Genomic DNA, 16511 nt, shown 5'->3' with positions numbered 1-16511 from the left:
CAGCCGAGAAGTACTCGTCACTATGGGCATACCAGGATTATGGCACCGTCTGGAAGCTGCCAATCTCGTCGATGTTGGGGTTCAGATAGGCGCTTCAGGCGACGATTGTCACACGTATGCGATCATTGACGGTCCAAACTTTGCCCATCATATCTACCAGGAGGTAGAATCGGAACAGCGAGCCAGCAACAGTACTTCATCGAACACGATCGGTCCCCTATCCACCTACGCAGACTATGCAACAAAGGCTATCGAATGGATGGACTGTCTCGAACAGTATGGTGTCCGAATGTGAGTCGACATTGCGCTCTACGCTTGGTGTGACGTATAGACGATCGTAGGACTAACATTGCGTAGCGGAGCAGTCATCTTCGACGGCGCGTTACCCGCTGAGAAGCGGACAACAAGATATAACCGCCTGACAGCATATGCCAAGAACCTAGACGCATACCGGGCACGACATGAACAGGTACTCCTCGGAAAGGTGGGACCGAATGGTGCCGGCCTGCTTCATCAATCACGGCAGAGACTCATCCCTGCCTTCCTTGTTGCTGCAGTTCAGGAAGCACTTGTGAGCAGTCGATACAGTGCCGTGACTTATCTCGTACCTGGAGAAGCCGACCCTTTTTGCGTGGCAGCTGCTAGGGACGCTTGTGAACAGCATCCCGCGCAAAAGGTCGCTATCTTCTCAAACGACTCCGATTTGGTTGTCTACCCTCACGGTAAGTCTACCAGGATTGTGGCGCTGAAGGGACTGTCTTGGAGAAGTGCAGCCGGGCAGAAAGTGCTTCTAGCAGACGTGGTATGGCCCGCTTCCATAGCCGGAAAGCTACACCGCGCAGATGTGACGGAGATCGCATTTCATTTTTACCTGGACCCGCAATGCGGCGTCAATAAGGCAAGATCGCTTGTCGAAAAAGGTAGGACAAAGAAGGATCAACTGTACAGAGACTTCGCGAAGCTCTACTGTCTCCATGGCGAGTCAGAGACTTATGCAACACTCCTCATCGACCAGCGGGAACGACAACTCCTCCAAGCTACAGATGCAAGAGTCAGCGAGCTGATCTGCCAGGTCAAAGACAGTGCGGTCGAAGTTGCGCCACCAGAGGTCGTTATGTCTTTACCGTTTCTCCTAGATGACCCGCTCAGAGCTACAGCATGGAATATTGGCACCCAAGTGCGCCAATATGCTTACGAGATGTTGTTCTCAGCTTTGGGTTATCCACGAGTCGAAGTTTCGGAGTACCGACGGTCACGGACATCCATAGTGAAGGTGCCTATGACGGAGTGGAAGGACATCCCAGGAACCGCACCCCCGCTGAGTCTGGATCCGAGGTCGCTCACTGATGTAGAGACGCTTCCTGTTGTTGACCGATGGAGAATGCACGTTGCTGAAATCATGCTAAGGGATATGCGCGTAGAAGGCATGAGCCGCCCTTCTCTGGACGCTCTCCGCGTCGTACTGCAAGGGCAGCAAACCAGTCAATGGCCAGTCATTCACCTCAGTGCATGCTACCAAGCAGCGTACTACTCCTGGCGTATACTTGCACAAGTTGTACGATATGCGAATTCCGTTAATGGGCGTGAGAGTGATCAAGCGAGCGAAGTAGACCGCAGTGCTCATCTGTCCGAAGATATGCCCAAGCTTGCAGATCTTTTTAGGCCAGACGATGGCACAGATTCAAGGTGGAAGCGGCTGCTCGAACACTTGATCCTTGAGCTTGGTTCAGACTGGAGGCCAGACGAGACGCCGCGGAAGAAGAAGCGCAAGCGCAAGGCCGCGAAAGAGCAGAGAAACGAGCTCGACATAGCCGCCTCGCAAGACGGCATATCCGAAGCCGAAAATGAAGATGCAGGCGGAGGTTCTCTGGCTGGTAACCCGTATGCCGCACTTGCTGGGTGACATTGATAGTAAAGTCAATGCCTATGGAAGGCCTGACCTGATGCATTTTCTGAATCGTGAACACCAACGCCGGGCCGCTAAATAGTAGGTATACAGCCTTCTTACACGTCTTCTCGAAACATACTTCGCCTTTCTGTGGGACTATTGTCCGCGCTTCCGGCCGCGCCCAGGTTGGCGTTGTTCCTGCCATGCGTACCTGCGCTCGACCGCGGGTCTGTCTCTACATGCGGTCGTGGAGAGATGCTGCGCAAGCTCGGCGCCTCATTGTGATCACCAAATGGATTCAACATGCCCTGTCCTCCTTGCTTTGCGCCGCCATGCACTTCCTCATCGTACCTCGCATCGAGCTCCCGTTGTCGTGATCTGCTCCGGCCGCGACCCTCCTCAATGCCACCAATGCCCACTTCACCATAGCCGCCGCCTGCATACGGGCCGTGAGCTGGATCTTGCAGACCCAGCTCCTGCTCCTCATAGTAGCCTCCTGCCTCGTTGTCTACCCGCGCATCCCAAGCTTCATCGGGATCGAGCGGACCGAAACCACGATGGCTTCTATCCGCACCTCTTGCGCCGCCGTAACCGGAGCTCTCATACGCACCGCCAGCCGTGCGCTTGTTGCGCAGAGCGCTGAACTTGTCCGTCACCCAGCCTACGACACCGCTGGGGGCGGGCGTAGGTGCTCGATACGAAGAGTTCTCTCGTCGGTTGCGGGCGAACGGGTTGAGGCTGGGTGGTGGGAGACCTAGCCGGCGTGCCCGGTAATGCGCGTAGCTGCCGAACAGTGAGCCAGAAACATCGAGTGTGGGCGGACGTGATAGAGCTCACAGTATGTAGCCAGCAGCACCAAGCACTACAACAATCACCAACACAACCAAGAAAATACCCCAGCCAGCGGCCATTGCTCTCTTAATGCTGCCTCATGCGCTTGAGCCGGGTGATCCGTAACAGCTGAAGTGATCGATGTGAAGTCGATATTGAGCAAGGCAAGTAGACTGGTTTATTCTGTCCAACAACGGCCAAGGTGGCAGCGCTGTGTATGGGTTGAGATGTGCAACGATATATGCCAATGCGCATCAGGCTGAGCGTCGAGGATGGCTTAGACGGAAGCTCGAAAAGGGAAGGAGCTGGCTTAGTCAATGCTATCCTGGTCGGACGTGACAATGAGTGCAGCGTAGATGCGAGACCCAACTCTATCTCTATATCATGCGTGAAACGATCACCCAGCGTTCTTCGGACTGATCGCTATGTGTGGAAAGGCTTCGCTCTGCGATGATGGGCAATCAACCATCTTCGCCATCAGAACACATTGGCAAGGTTGATGGGCGCCCAGTAAGCTTCACCTACGCCGAGAACGATGGAGTGAGAGAGCTTGCATGGCGGGAGATTGGTAAGAACGTCCCAATCTTACAGCATCTGATCTGATACGAAGCTGATGATCTTTCCATGCCAGAGACCGAGGCGAAGGGTAAGATAGCGAACCAAGACATCATTTCAGCCTTACCGGTTCACGCGCACTTGCCCAACGACTACACCGTGCTGTATGTGAAGCCCAATCCCGCCGCCAAGGACAAGGATGCCTTGAGAACCTCGCCTGTAGTATTTTGCTCACTTGTGCTCACCAAACCACCTCTCGCTTTTGTGCACGACCACCAGCCGCCTGGCGAGGCCTGCTGGCAGCTCCGACAGGACAATGGCCAGCCACCCAACCTTCACATTGTTGTCTCCACCGGGTCCGGCATGGGGCAGGCCGAGAGCGTCTGGGAACTGCTGGTCAAGCCGATGCTCCATCACATCTGTCCAACCGTTCACAACTATAGCCTCCATGTCACCACCTCAGAATGGACCGTCACGGACTTGACACGGGACGTCTTCCTGGCGCAGGCCAATCAACGCGTTTCACAAGCCATCATCTTGCTCAGCGGAGACGGCGGCCTGGTTGATGTTGTTAATGGACTGTATCTGAAGGATCATACCCGCACTTACGTGAAGCCCAATATCGCTCTCTTGCCGCTTGGCACGGGCAACGCTATGGCTCATTCGAGCGGAATCACGAAAGACAATACTTTAGGTCTTAGGAACCTTCTGCAAGGCCACACTAAGGAGTTGCCGCTGTTCCGAGCAAGCTTCTCCCCAGCCGCTCGGCAGCTCGTTAACGAAGGCCGAGACGAGCGGGAGCTGCAGATCATGAACGGCACGCCCATTGTGCACGGAGCCGTGGTCTGTTCGTGGGGACTTCACGCTACTTTGGTGGCCGACAGCGATACGTACGAGTACCGTAAGTTCGGCGCCGAACGCTTTCAGATGGCGGCTAAGGAAGCTCTGTTTCCGGCCGATGGCTCGCCACCGCACGCGTACAGAGGAAAGGTGTCCGTGCTGCGTCCATCGACGGGGAGGTCGCCCATGTGGCAGCCACTTGATAGTGAAGAGCACGCCTACGTCCTCGCTACGTTCGTCTCGCATCTTGAAAAGGGCTTCACCATTAGCCCAGCGGCCAAGCCGCTCGACGGAAAGCTGCGACTAGTGTATTTCAGCACAATGAGCGGGCAAGACGCTATGGAATTGATGACTAAAGCCTACCAAGGCGGCAAGCATGTCGAGGATACGAAGTTGCAGTACGAAGATATAGACGGTCTGCGCATAGATTTCGACGAAGACGACGCGCGGTGGCGAAGGGTATGCGTGGATGGCAAAATCATTAGGATAGAGAGAGGTGGGTGGATGGAGGTCAGAGCAGGCGTGCAGCCGTGTGCCGACCTTATCGTCATGGGATAAGAGCGATGGTCCTGCCAATTACCAATACGTGATATGATTCAACGGTTGCTACCTCCTCTAATGGTGTATACGGACAATCCTAAAATCTTCAACCGCAAGTCAATGCCAACCCTCTTTCTCCTTTAAAATCCAACCCAGTAGATGCCCGTTCACTCAAATGGTGCCAGGCTCTGCGTGAGTACCGCCGGCTGCTCGATCAACATGAGTGGGCCCGCGACGACACTCTCCATGGTCGGGGCTCCCTCCGCGTCTGCAATGACTGCAACAACAAGCCCCTTTCCCGCATCGAAGTTGGGTACTATTGAGGTGTGCATCACCGGATCGTACGGCAAGCTGACATTGAGGAGACCGTGGAAGTACACCATGTAGTAGTCCGTGCCGTTCTTGAAAGTAGGCTGAGAGGTGGGGAAGATGATGTCAATCTCGGTACCGACGGCGCCGGTGCCATTGAAGCTCATGGACGGGAGATGCTGGCCTGGGTCTGGGAACCTACAGATTGATGAGTAGGAGGGTCAGTTATGTCCCGAGCGAGCCGGATGGGAGTATGCATGGCTGTGCTTACGGAGGGTTCTCTGTTGGACAGCTCCCATTGACGACGAAACCGCCCGCGAGCTTCAGGACTTGGTTTGCGTAAGGGGAAATGGTGTCAGCTGGACCGGCGAATGGATCGGTGTTCCAGATGTCAATGAGCGCCCAGGTGTTGTGCCGCGATTCTGTCTGAGCGATGGCGAGAAGGGCTGCTCGAGTGGAGTTTGTCTGCGCTTCTTGAACGAAGCCGGTAAGGAAGGCCATGCTAGTCAACTCTACCAGGACCTGAACGGCAAGCCATTCTTCAGGGCCGGTGAAGTAGAAGTCGTACTTGCAGGGTCCTGGTTTGATCGAGGCATTGCTAATCTCCTAATGATCCGGTCAGGGACCGAGCGCTTGCGCATTGTATAGCCAGGAGGTGGGCAGCCATCCACTTACATCATAAAAGATGTTCAAGTGCCCAGCCTCGTTGTCTCGGATCTCAGTGATGCGATCGTAGGTAGTGTTTGGGTAGCCTAAGGAAGTGAAGCTGCTGACGTTGAACGCTTCGACGCCTTGCTGGTAGAGGGAGAAGACGATCCACTCGGCTGCAAGGAGGTTCTGGAACAATAGATCATCGGCTGCTGGTGCGCCGCTTGAGGTTGGGAGGATGGCGCCTGTAAGACCACCGGGAAACGGAGCGGCTTTGCCGGTGTAACTGTTATATAACGGCGTCTGACCAGGCACGTAATCCGCCCATGGTTGTGCGGCGGGAGCTGCTGTCGTTAGGCAAGCAGCGCAGAGTGCTATTAGCACGATAAAGGGCGTCCTCATCGAAATTCTTTCAGCTTGACAATGGGAAGGTATGAGCGAGTTCCGAATACTGTGACCGAGAGATGCTGGAATTCTGTCTCTGCTGAGAGAAAGAGGGTAGAGGGTCGCATTATATATACTTCCTGTCTCCGGCAAGGAGCATATTGTGTCTCGTAGTCCTTGCCAAAGTGGGAATACACTTCATGTGGCTCGGACACAGATCGAACAGGATGTTGTCGTGGTTGCGACCGGATGTCATGCCGGAGGCACAGGCGTATGGAGATGGTATGATGGGTCCAGTGGACCTGAAGCGTAAGAAAGATCAACAGACTAGTCGCGGCACAGCTCAGTGGTTGGAGTTCAGTACACCCAGAGTCAATCAGCGTTGCAGATGGCCACGAAGGATCACGACGACACAAGAATGGGTCCTAGTCGGGGTTTTGTAAGGCGCAACCACCTCTTGATACAGTTAGCGAAAGCGTTAAGCTCGACTTCCAACAATATTCGAGCGCTGAGAGAAGCGTCCGCTCCTCCCTGATGTGTCCCTAGAGGACGACTTGGATCGACTTGCGTACGTGATGATGTCGAGAGAGTTGTGACCACTGAGCGAGGTCCGGTGTTCTGCCGGCGCCTGTCGGCCCATTTCATGTCATCTTGCTTCTCAACCGGCCCTCCAAACAACGTGCTACACCTTGAACGATGCGGACAACTACTGCACTAGCCCTGCTCTTGGCATTTTTGTGTCATCTGAGTTCCGGTGTCAGCCAGGAGCACACCGTAGACATCTTCGCTTGGCCTGTATCCGCAGTCAAGTCACAGTCCCTAGCCAGAATCTCCTACAACTCCACGGCGGCGACCATCAAGAGCTACACCCCTCTGTCCGTAGCAGACAATGACGACGTTGTAAGAGTCGGCTTCTATCATCCATCAGGGTCATGGTCCGGCATTGCAACCTCTGCATCGAACCTTGCTCCAGGGAGGGACAAGAAGCTTCAATTACACCTCAACAGTGACGGTGAGGTGTACCACCTCGGTTTCAAGACCTTGGAGTATGGCACGAGCAGCAAGACCTCGAACAAGAAGGATGATTTGAGCGTGGAAGTAATGAAGATCAAACCCGGGCCTACTCCGCACTTGAACAAGCCTGTGGTTTTGAACCCAGACGGCACCGTGGGTGACAAGGAACCAGAAAAAACCTTCTTGCAGAAGTAAGTATTGTGCTTGTCGAATGTTCTGTGATACGCGGTGGCTAAGAACAAGCAGGTACTGGTGGGCCATTGCTGGCTTCCTAGTACTGCAGCTCGTTATGAACGGAGCCAAACAGGAGTAAGCTCGCCTGGACTGCAATGAGCGGTCTGGCTGGTAACAATCGCCACCGCTCCGTCTGTCTCAAGTACCTGGCTCGATAATGCTTGAACCGCATACATCCCCATTATAACGAAGTGCCCACTGCGCCGCCTCATGCGAGCCCTAGCATGCTTGGCAACATGCATGCAGGCTTTCCCCTGCTGGCGCTAGAGCACGAGGAAATCACCAGGCTGTGTATCCGCCGTCGATGACTAGGTGGCTTCCAGTCATGAACGAGCTTGCATCAGACAGCATGAAGAGCGCTGCGCCTCTGTACTCGTGCATCTCCGAGATACGTCCCATCATGTTCGCCTCCTCCCAGATCTTCTTGAGACCTGGATCGTCCGCGAAGTTCTTCTCGACCATCTGTGCAACAGCGTCAGTAAAGTCACCTACACTGGGTGGGTCACGGTACGAACTGGGGTCATGATGTTGCCTGGACAAAGCACGTTGACGCGGATCGCCTTCCTTTCGCCGTCGGCAGAAATGATCTTGCCCCACTATTAAGCGGAACGTATTAGCCTTCTGCAATCAATTGCGCATCTGTCAGATCTGTTGCAACATACTTCCATTGCAAGGTTACGTCCAAGCTGGATTACGGCAGCTTTGCTGGAATTGTACACACTTGAGGTGAAACCCTTGTTGGCATTAAGCCCGCTCATCGAGCCGATCAAAACCATGGAACCTGGCGTATTGTACTTCACCATCTGCTTCGCACCTGTCTACTGGTCAACAATCTAATCGCTAACGCAATCTCACGTGCTCACGTACAGCTGACAGCACTCAGGAAGACGCCGCCAAAATTGACGTTCATCATGTTCGGGACCTCATTCGGCGGATACTCCAAAGCCGGCTTCACATACTGTATGCCAGCTGCGGCGATCAGTCCATCGAGTCGCGAATGCTCCTTGGCGATAGCTGACACAACATCATCTACCTCCGCAGCATACTGCACGTCGACCTTGCGGTAGTGGAGAGTTCCTTCGAAGCGATGTGCCAGCCGCTCCTTGGTGTCGAGGAAGCTCTTGGATGGTTCGCTCTGACGGTCAAGACAGTATACATGGCCGCCTGCTTCGACAAGAGCTTCTGCAAGTGTCAGGCCGAGACCTTGCGCACCACCTGTGACGATGAACACTCTATTATCGAGCTATGTTCCGCCGGTCAGCTTCTGGCTTAGAATCTTGTTCGCCTGCCGCATGTACCTCGAACTCCCGGAATCGGTGAGGAGCGTGAACGGTATCTGGATCTGGTAAGCGCTGAGCTATCGCGCTTGGTTTCTTGCGCAGTGTATTCTCTTCTGCCTGCGTGATGGTCGCTAGAGGCCGAGTAACAATAGCGTCCTTAGCCGCAAGACGCGCAGTTTGTTTCACCAATCGGGCAGTTTGAAGAGCTGTCGTGGTGGGGCGAGCTAGTGCTGGTCCTGCACGGGACAGCATCGTGGCTAGCTGGACTGCCAGTTTGCAGAACTGTGTCTGCTTTTCGGCTTCGGAATGTGTCAAAGAAAAGGTCTGGAAGTCCTGACTTGAATGTTCAATCGGTCGGTCACACGGAGCCACTCATCTAATACGTCGGGTGCAGCCAAGGGAAAGTGCGTTCCACGTTGCGGGACAAGGAAGGAGCGAATGCGCCACGTGTGAAAGCAAGCGGGGTTGTCGCTCTGTGTTGTACCACGACGATGATGCATGCCGAGACAAGCACTTCCCAGGAATGTAACGCTTCTACACTGCTATCTTACGCAAATAAGTTGTGATGCTCAACTCCACTCCTCCTCAAGCGTAGAGACATCCAGCACAGCTTCTTCGAGCCAGAAACCGGTCGACCATGGCTTCACTCTCGGCCACCATCCTTCCTGTTTCACCTTACCATAATCGTCTTCGTTTGTCGCACGCATGAGATACGCTCGGCTCGTGGCAAAAGTTGTCTGGAACCTCACCCACTTGTCTGTGCCACATAATATGCTGTCCTCTCCCGCCGGTATGGGCGGTTGAACGATCGTCATATCAAGTGGCATATAGCTGGTCGACAGCGGGAATGCGGGTAGGTAGCTGATGGGCGCGAAGGTAGCTCTGAAAAAGGGCTTCGCGTTGGCATCCTCGGAGTCTGGAGGGTAGACGGAGACAGTGAGCTGTTTGGGTGGCGAGCTACCTTTTGCCACTGGCGGAGCCGAGAACTCGAATCGAGCCAGATGCTTGGGTATGTTCCAGTTCCGCCGGCCGTTGTACGTCGTGTCTTTCTGCGAGACGTAGATGCGAGTCACTCGCAGCTTTGCTTGACCGTCTAGACTGCCACCCTTGACGTTGAAGTTACCAGGAATAATCGCGAGCTCGTCGTATGATCCCACGGGTGTGTCAGAGTAACGCACGACCATGACCATGCCGTAACCGCCTTTGAAGCCAGCGGTTGTGCATGCCGGATGCTCCGCTTCTAACTGATCATAGATATCTACAGGTAGCGGGTTCTGCAGCTGAAGGATCATCCAATAGCTTTCTGCGCGACATTTCCAGGGCGCTGAGGCTTCGAGTGGCAAGTCAGAACCCATGGTGGCATCCAACACGACTGCGTCGAAGGGATTGCATATTTGGACTGGTGACCAGCTGTATAGTATAAGAGCTGGGTATGTGGCGTACTATGGCAGCTGAGCTTCCATGCGGGGCTGCAGCTCGCCAGACATTATTAGAAGCGGCACCTGTCACTGCAGGGTTGCGTGCTGAGAGCGGCGGGAGAAATGCTTGGTTGCGGCCTGCAATTGGTGCCCGGAGCGCCTTCGTACGAGCTTGGCGCTATTGATTCTGTAACCGGCTATTGCTGGTCACGCGCCGTCTCGTAGAGTTCATCGAGATCTTGTTCCCTATACACACGAAACTCATGTCAGTCTTGCTTCGTGTCACGATACCGAGGTGTGCGACGCAAAGTCGAGAATTTCCTTAGTCCTCGTAGACTCACTGTGAGCTCACGTCAGCACGTTAGTCACGAAAGCTTAGCATGCGGATCGACATACCCAAACAAACTTCATTCTCTCGCGTGTGCGCTCAGCGATGATAGGAATGCACTCCTCGAAAGTCTTGTTCAGCATGTCCTCCGTCTGCATCTCGTAAGTGTCTCCTGCCATACGAGAGGTCTTTTGAGTCTTTTGTGCTCGCGGTAGCCGGACGTCCTGATACAGCTGTGCGGTGCTGGCGAGAGAGGCAAAGTGCTTATTCCCAGAGCCCGACAGATGCTCGCTAAGTGCACGGCCTAGTACCCAGCCGTCTTCAATTGCTTGGCCGGCTCCGGCCCCTACACCGAGTGATCGTCAGCCTACAGTTGCCGCAGTGTTGGGACGCTTGTTGCCATACCAAGATGCGGAAGCATAGCATGAGCCGCGTCACCTAGCAACAGGACCTTCCCACCCATGTATTGCCAGCAATCAAGCGGCTCACGGTCCGTAATCTTCCACTTCGACGGCTGCTCCGGCAAAAGACTGATCACCTTCTGGACAACATCGTCGAAACCAGCATAGTCTTCTTCAACGTCTTTCCGGTCGCAGACGCTTGTCCAGCTTTCCTTGACGTCAGCAGTCTCACTTGGTGACTTGGTCACGAAAGCCACAATGTTCAGCTCGGTGTTGCCCGAGATTGGAAACACCAGAAAGTGCTTGTGCTTTGCAAGCCACAAGACGCTGTAGCTTGAAAACGGCCAGGAAGAAGGCGATGGTATCGGGATCACGCCGCGGTAGGCAATCGTACCGGAGAAGATCGGCTTGTCGACGTGAAATTGGTTGCGAATAGGTGAGTGTATGCCATCGCAGGCAATGACTATATCGGCTTCGGCGGTGGTAGAATCCTCGAAGTGAATGCGGACAGCATCGCCAAGATCCTGCAAACCACTCAACAATCACGTTTCAATCAGTACGCAGAATATGCTCCCGTACCTCAACGCGCCTGCAAGACTTCTTTGTATGCAGCGTAGCAGCTTCTCTTGCCTCAACTGTCCCTTTCAGGAGGTCCAGCAACGCTGACCGTGCGCATGGCGCTTGCCGTATGGTCTGATTGTCGTTCACCGGTATAGTAACAACTTCCTCGCTGTTATCGAACCGCCGAAAGGTGATCCATACTCCGGTCCTGTGGCCAGCAATGGCGTTCAGCTTGTCGCCGAAGCCAAGCTTGTGGATCAAACGTGCCGCATTGACACCTAGGCCAACGCCGGCCCCTATCTCCTTGTATTGCGCGGCTTGTTCGTACACATCGATGCGCACAGGCACGCCGGCGGCACTGCAATGATGGTGGATCGCAAGAGTAGCAAATAGACCACCAATTCCTCCTCCAACAACCGCAATGCGAAATGGTTGGGCTTTCGGGACCATCTGGACGGCGAATGTGTAGGAGACGCTTACAGAAGATGGAATCAACTCACGGAGGCCTACTTGTACGCTGTTCCTACGCAGCCGTCTTCAGCTGCACAATTGCCGATCGGTAAGTGCGGCACGTAGGCCGAGCAGACCGTCGCGCAATACATCAATCGCAGGAAGAGGAGGACTGGAAGTCGGCACGCTTTCCATCGGCCATCCTTCCCCGGTGCACTCTCCGCTCTCCACCACCGGCGCCATTGACCCCGCCTTGACATCATTGCAAGCCTCCACCAAAGCTGGTGAGGGAAAGAGACGCCTTTGTCGAGGATGAAAGCTTACGGAGCTGTCTGCGGAAAATCATTTCAGCAGCTATTAGCCGCCAAACCACCGTGTAGCTGGCCGCAAACGTGAGACCCACAGTCAAGTCGAGAGCCTGCACAGGTAAGCTTCCTCTTATGGCTTGGTTTGCCCGACTGTCTTGAAGAGCTTCGTCCATTGCCAATCCCTCCTTTCTTACACACAAGTTTTCCCCTGCCTTTACTCCTCCACAGTCCAGCGTCAGAAGATTATACGCCACAATGTCCAAGTTTCAGCTGAAATGGGGCATTCTTGCCACTGGAGGCATCGCGGAGACTTTCGCGCGGGACCTCTACCCGAACCCAGAGTGCCGTGGCGTCAAGGACATTGAGCATGTTGTGGTGGCAGCTGCCTCGTCCTCTTCCGCCGACCGTGCGCAGAAGTTCTTGAAGGAGGTCCGGGCGCCGGAGTCTGCGAAAGCATATGGCTCGTACGCGGAGATGGTCAAGGACCCCAATGTGGACATCATCTACGTCGCAACACCTCACAGTCACCACTATCAGAACGCCATGCTTTGCTTAGAAGCTGGTAAGAACGTGCTCTGCGAGAAGGCGTTCACGACCAATGCGGCGCAGTGCGAACTTTTAATCAAGAAAGCCAAGGAGAAGAACTTATTCCTAATGGAGGCCGTGTGGACACGCTACTTTCCACTTTCGATCTATGTTCGCGAGGTCATCACTTCTGGGAAGATCGGACCTGTGAGCAGGGCCTACGCAGATCTGAGCCAAACGATGATTCCCGAGAAAACCTTCGATGACGGCCACCGTATGGTAAATCCTGATCTAGCCGGTGGAGCCTTACTTGATCTGGGTATCTACGCGCTCACTTGGATCTTTCAAACCCTGTATACCACGGAGAAGAACCCAAAGCCACCGAAAGTGCTCAGTTTCATGCGCAAGTACAAGCTCGGCACTGACGAGCAGACCACCATGATCTTGGACTTTCCGCCCACAGACAGTAGAGGCGAGGCACATGGCATCGCCACCACCGGTATGCGGACACATGCCGATCCCGACGGTAAAGGCTCAGCTGGACCTGCCATTCGCGTGCAAGGCGAGCTTGGTGAGGTGCAAGTCTTCCACCCGGCGTACAGACCTACGCGCACGAAGCTCGTGCTGAACGACGGAACGGTCGAGGAGAAGCATTGGCCGCAACCTGGTCCTGGAAAGGGCAGCGGCTGGAAGAACGGCTTCGGCGGTGGCTGGCAAGAGGAAGGTGAGGGTCAAGGCATGTTTTGGGAGGCCGACGAATGTGCGTATGCGCTTAGAGACGGTAGAAAAGAAGGCAGGTATGAGAATCTTGAAGAGAGTCTGGTGATCATGAGGGTGATGGATGAGGTGCGGCAGCAGAACGGCATGAAGTTACCGGAAAAGATCGAGACGACGGATTACCCGGTAGAGCTGTGATGAATTGGCTTTCGACTAGAATAGCTGCGGTGATCCTCCGTTCAAACGGACAGTGCAGCTCCAGAGATGCACGTCATTGAATTCATAAGAGTGTGGCGTACATGACTGCTGTCCCATAGAGTAGTTTACATACATGACCTGAACTGAGTTCATCAATTGAGCGCAATACCATCGCTTGACACCGTGGAAATTGTCCACCTTGTGAAGCGGCATGGAGCAGGGCAAGTTGATCGACGGTGTCAATTACAGCGAAGGTCGTAGGCGCTGACGGCCACAGATCACCACAAGGAGGAGGGTATAATGGAGAAGATAACCCACCATCACAAGAAAGAAGGCGAAGAAGCTACGTCGTCCGAGCAGTTGCAGCAGCAGTCTAAGCCACAAAGTGAAGGGAAGAAGCTAGAAGGCAAGATAAAGGACTACTACAAGGAAGATACCCAAGGCGAGCGCGAAGGCTCCGGCAAAGAATATGGCGGTTTGATGTGAATCAAGATGCTCTGACCCGTACGGCGGCGAGACCAGAGATGCGACACAACACCGAGCGGCTCGATGGCCAGCCAAGCTGCTTCGTGCACAGTAGCTTGAAGCAGTCGTGCCGGTAGCCAACACATATGCCTTGAACAATTGTCGTGATGGTCTCCCTCCAATGTCGTGTGTCAACACGTGGCGGCGAGAAGCATTTCGGCGGCAGTTTCCGCCCGCCCAGAGTCTGTGCGCTCAGTTGCGAGCTCCGAGGGCTCCTATTGCTTATGTTGTACTGTGCGCTAGGCGTCGCACTCTTCCGCAGCAACAACCGTGACTCACTGCTGCTGTCGCTTTAAAGATGTGAGTATCATACGGGGTTCATTCGCTTGAAGAATACCGTTTTAGGCAGGTTGTATTGTCTTGTATAGTAGCCCCACGGTGCGAAGATAAGTCGCCAGGCTGCAGCTATCGCTACAGTTATATATCTCCTTTCACGCTTCGGTTTCCCGCCTTGTTGACCTATTTTCCATCTTGTCATGGCCACCGCAGACCTCTTCCGCTCCGAGCGACTTATTTACCGGGCTGCTGACCCAACCGAAAAGGGCGATGATGAAGCCTTCATCTTCAACATGCAGCAGGATTCTGTCTCGTTTCGCCAAGCCAACGGCATGCTTCACGTTCCTCCTACTAAGAAAGGAGTACAAAACTACCTAAAGATGATGGAGGAAGCGCTGCTGGGCGTGATCGTCTGCTTGCCGGCGCCGGACTCGCAGAGCAAACCCATCCCAATTGGCGTGTTTCACCTGAGTAGACTCCCACCGCAGGTGGCACACTGGCGCAATTCCGAGATCGGGATCCAGATTGTGCAGGCTTATCAGGGTCAAGGCTACGGCAGCGAGGTGATCAAGTGGGGACTGCGGTGGGGTTTCGAGATCGCGGGATTGCATAGGATCTCACTCCAGGCGTTTGGGTTCAACGACGGTGCTGTGAGGTTGTATGAGAAGCTAGGTTTCAAGAAGGAGGGTGTTTTCAGGGAGCAGGTATGGCGAGACGGGAGATGGTGGGACGGTATCGCTTTGGGAATCCTCGAGCATGAGTGGAGGGAGGCGCAGGAGAAGAATGGCTGACGTTGAGGGCTCGTAGGCAGCAGGGTCTTCAAGCACCTTGTACACAGCATTAGACATAGTGGGAGTGCGTTCGCTGAACTATCTCTATACAGGCATTTTCAGTTTGTCGGAAGGAATAGAAAGACACCTATGCCGCAGAGCATGAACAATAGCAGTAAGATAACGCCTGCCTACGCCTATCGCTGAGAGAAAGCCGCCCATCATGAATCATAGTCTTTGTTATCAGTCGTGAAGTCGGCCGTGGCTACACCGTGAAGTGGTTCATGTGCCCTGGTACGCGCATCTGACACTTCATGCAGTCGGCTCGATAGCCAATGCTAATGCCACGCCTAGCCTGGCCCATCCCATCCATCTCTCTGTCAACCACGGGTCGTACCGGAGAAACGGAGCCGTTGCTTTGCGCTCCACTCCGTTGCCTCTGCTTCCGCACCATCCCTTCCATAGACATGCCGCCCATAACCTCCAGACCCGGTGATGTCGAGTCAGGTCGCCCATCGAGCTGCAGGCTGCGCGATGCCGGATCGATCGTGATGGATGGCAAATCAGCGGATGGTTCGATATCCATGTCGCTCACACTAAGCATCGACAGTTGCGAGCCTGCTGCCTCTGCTGCAGACGGTGGGGTTGGGACCTCATCCTCGTCGATCGGCGACGGTACCTCTAAGTGATCTGAGTTGTCTACTTGCGGGTGGCGTCGCCGAATGTGCTGCTTGACACCAGTGCGGACTTGCAGCGGCTTTGCTGAGGTCCTTGGGTGAGCGCCGAACGGTGTGGCTACCCGATCACGGCTCTGCACTCGTTCACGCCATGGGCTGCTGCTAAGAGGACCTTTCAATCCGGGAACAAAGCTCTCTTCTGGTGATTGAGAGAACGCGGCGTCTTCCATTTCGACTTCCATGTCATCTGCCGAAGACTGATCGAGGTCTTGCGGGCTGCCAGGCTCCGACATCATTGAAGACTGGTCATCGCTATCGTACTTTGGCTTCTGAGAACTCCCAGTGGGCGTGTCGATGACCGAATCGTGCCATGATCCGGAGGCTGCCGCCGTTGTGGTAGGCCGAGACTTCTTGCTGTAAGGTCCGGTATTCTGCGATGGCTCGTCGTCGGCATCACGTCCTCGTTTAAGGCCCGCTGTAGAGTTGAGAGCAGTGAACATTTTGACAGACTCTGACAGCCTGCTGCAGATATCCTGATTCCAAATTTAGTACACGATCACCCTTGTTATGGCAGATATCGTTCGAGTAACCATCATACTGGCGGTCAGAGAACACCCGCCTTTGACTACACGGGCGTTGTTATTGTATACACCTGCACTATTCACGAGGAAGTTAATCAGATGGGGTCGAGGGGTCTTGCTGGCTGGAACACAGCTTCCGAGCCTGAGGCAGACGCAACAGCACAGCATTCCCTGCATTTAGCATTGTGAGGGCGACAAAGGGTTCCGAGTCCTTCTTTCTTGATGTGTCATTAGAATACTGTATCAAACACGA

At 54.4% G+C, this 16511-nt stretch overlaps 12 protein-coding genes across 12 annotated transcripts; 6 read left to right on the top strand and 6 right to left on the bottom strand.

The window, feature by feature from the left end:
* Positions 1-118: 118 nt before the first annotated feature.
* Positions 119-1552, top strand: BAUCODRAFT_52795 (uncharacterized protein; the record flags this gene model as incomplete). Its single annotated transcript, XM_007681714.1, has 2 exons — positions 119-291; positions 358-1552. Coding segments are annotated over 2 exons (1368 nt in total), but the record flags the coding sequence as incomplete, so codon positions are not given.
* Positions 1553-1953: 401 nt separating this feature from the next.
* On the bottom strand, positions 1954-3017 carry BAUCODRAFT_264305 (uncharacterized protein). Its single transcript, XM_007681970.1, has 2 exons — positions 2726-3017; positions 1954-2671 (listed from the first exon to the last, which is right to left on the bottom strand). Exons 1-2 carry the CDS (start codon positions 2797-2799, stop codon positions 2005-2007), a joined length of 741 nt encoding a protein of 246 aa, XP_007680160.1. The 5' UTR covers positions 2800-3017; the 3' UTR covers positions 1954-2004.
* A 34-nt stretch (positions 3018-3051) lies between these two features.
* On the top strand, positions 3052-4804 carry BAUCODRAFT_37776 (uncharacterized protein). The gene is made up of 2 exons (XM_007681634.1): positions 3052-3287; positions 3351-4804. Exons 1-2 carry the CDS (start codon positions 3170-3172, stop codon positions 4670-4672), a joined length of 1440 nt encoding a protein of 479 aa, XP_007679824.1. The 5' UTR covers positions 3052-3169; the 3' UTR covers positions 4673-4804.
* A 17-nt stretch (positions 4805-4821) lies between these two features.
* Positions 4822-6013, bottom strand: BAUCODRAFT_133780 (uncharacterized protein; the record flags this gene model as incomplete). Its single annotated transcript, XM_007681969.1, has 3 exons — positions 4822-5161; positions 5235-5569; positions 5639-6013. 3 exons carry the CDS (start codon positions 6011-6013, stop codon positions 4822-4824), a joined length of 1050 nt encoding a protein of 349 aa, XP_007680159.1.
* A 678-nt stretch (positions 6014-6691) lies between these two features.
* Positions 6692-7322, top strand: BAUCODRAFT_151255 (uncharacterized protein; the record flags this gene model as incomplete). The annotated part of the gene is made up of 2 exons (XM_007681968.1): positions 6692-7200; positions 7256-7322. The coding sequence occupies 2 exons, from the start codon at positions 6692-6694 to the stop codon at positions 7320-7322; spliced, it is 576 nt and encodes a 191-aa protein (XP_007680158.1).
* A 200-nt stretch (positions 7323-7522) lies between these two features.
* Positions 7523-8775, bottom strand: BAUCODRAFT_125817 (uncharacterized protein; the record flags this gene model as incomplete). The annotated part of the gene is made up of 5 exons (XM_007681967.1): positions 7523-7705; positions 7759-7839; positions 7906-8057; positions 8111-8473; positions 8694-8775. The coding sequence occupies 5 exons, from the start codon at positions 8773-8775 to the stop codon at positions 7523-7525; spliced, it is 861 nt and encodes a 286-aa protein (XP_007680157.1).
* Positions 8776-8933: 158 nt separating this feature from the next.
* BAUCODRAFT_264299 (uncharacterized protein) lies at positions 8934-10123 on the bottom strand. Its single transcript, XM_007681966.1, has one exon. The coding sequence runs from the start codon at positions 9876-9878 to the stop codon at positions 9093-9095; it is 786 nt and encodes a 261-aa protein (XP_007680156.1). The 5' UTR covers positions 9879-10123; the 3' UTR covers positions 8934-9092.
* A 155-nt stretch (positions 10124-10278) lies between these two features.
* On the bottom strand, positions 10279-11681 carry BAUCODRAFT_27183 (uncharacterized protein; the record flags this gene model as incomplete). Its single annotated transcript, XM_007681563.1, has 4 exons — positions 10279-10281; positions 10338-10615; positions 10675-11194; positions 11250-11681. 4 exons carry the CDS (start codon positions 11679-11681, stop codon positions 10279-10281), a joined length of 1233 nt encoding a protein of 410 aa, XP_007679753.1.
* Positions 11682-11962: 281 nt separating this feature from the next.
* On the top strand, positions 11963-13436 carry BAUCODRAFT_264297 (uncharacterized protein). Its single transcript, XM_007681965.1, has one exon. It carries the CDS (start codon positions 12245-12247, stop codon positions 13427-13429), a length of 1185 nt encoding a protein of 394 aa, XP_007680155.1. The 5' UTR covers positions 11963-12244; the 3' UTR covers positions 13430-13436.
* A 75-nt stretch (positions 13437-13511) lies between these two features.
* BAUCODRAFT_264566 (uncharacterized protein) lies at positions 13512-13960 on the top strand. The gene is made up of 2 exons (XM_007681964.1): positions 13512-13650; positions 13707-13960. The coding sequence occupies exons 1-2, from the start codon at positions 13641-13643 to the stop codon at positions 13913-13915; spliced, it is 219 nt and encodes a 72-aa protein (XP_007680154.1). The 5' UTR covers positions 13512-13640; the 3' UTR covers positions 13916-13960.
* Positions 13961-14215: 255 nt separating this feature from the next.
* Positions 14216-15143, top strand: BAUCODRAFT_264292 (uncharacterized protein). Its single transcript, XM_007681963.1, has 3 exons — positions 14216-14254; positions 14497-14818; positions 14903-15143. Exons 2-3 carry the CDS (start codon positions 14524-14526, stop codon positions 15019-15021), a joined length of 414 nt encoding a protein of 137 aa, XP_007680153.1. The 5' UTR covers positions 14216-14254; positions 14497-14523; the 3' UTR covers positions 15022-15143.
* Positions 15144-16334, bottom strand: BAUCODRAFT_264283 (uncharacterized protein). The gene has a single exon (XM_007681962.1). The coding sequence runs from the start codon at positions 16175-16177 to the stop codon at positions 15266-15268; it is 912 nt and encodes a 303-aa protein (XP_007680152.1). The 5' UTR covers positions 16178-16334; the 3' UTR covers positions 15144-15265.
* Positions 16335-16511: the final 177 nt, after the last annotated feature.

This window comes from Baudoinia panamericana, assembly GCF_000338955.1.
Source record: "Baudoinia panamericana UAMH 10762 unplaced genomic scaffold BAUCOscaffold_12, whole genome shotgun sequence".
Classification (NCBI taxonomy): Eukaryota; Fungi; Ascomycota; class Dothideomycetes; order Mycosphaerellales; family Teratosphaeriaceae; genus Baudoinia; species Baudoinia panamericana.
The sequence above is the reverse complement of the archived record's forward strand: the minus strand, read 5'-3'. Positions and strand labels throughout refer to the sequence as shown.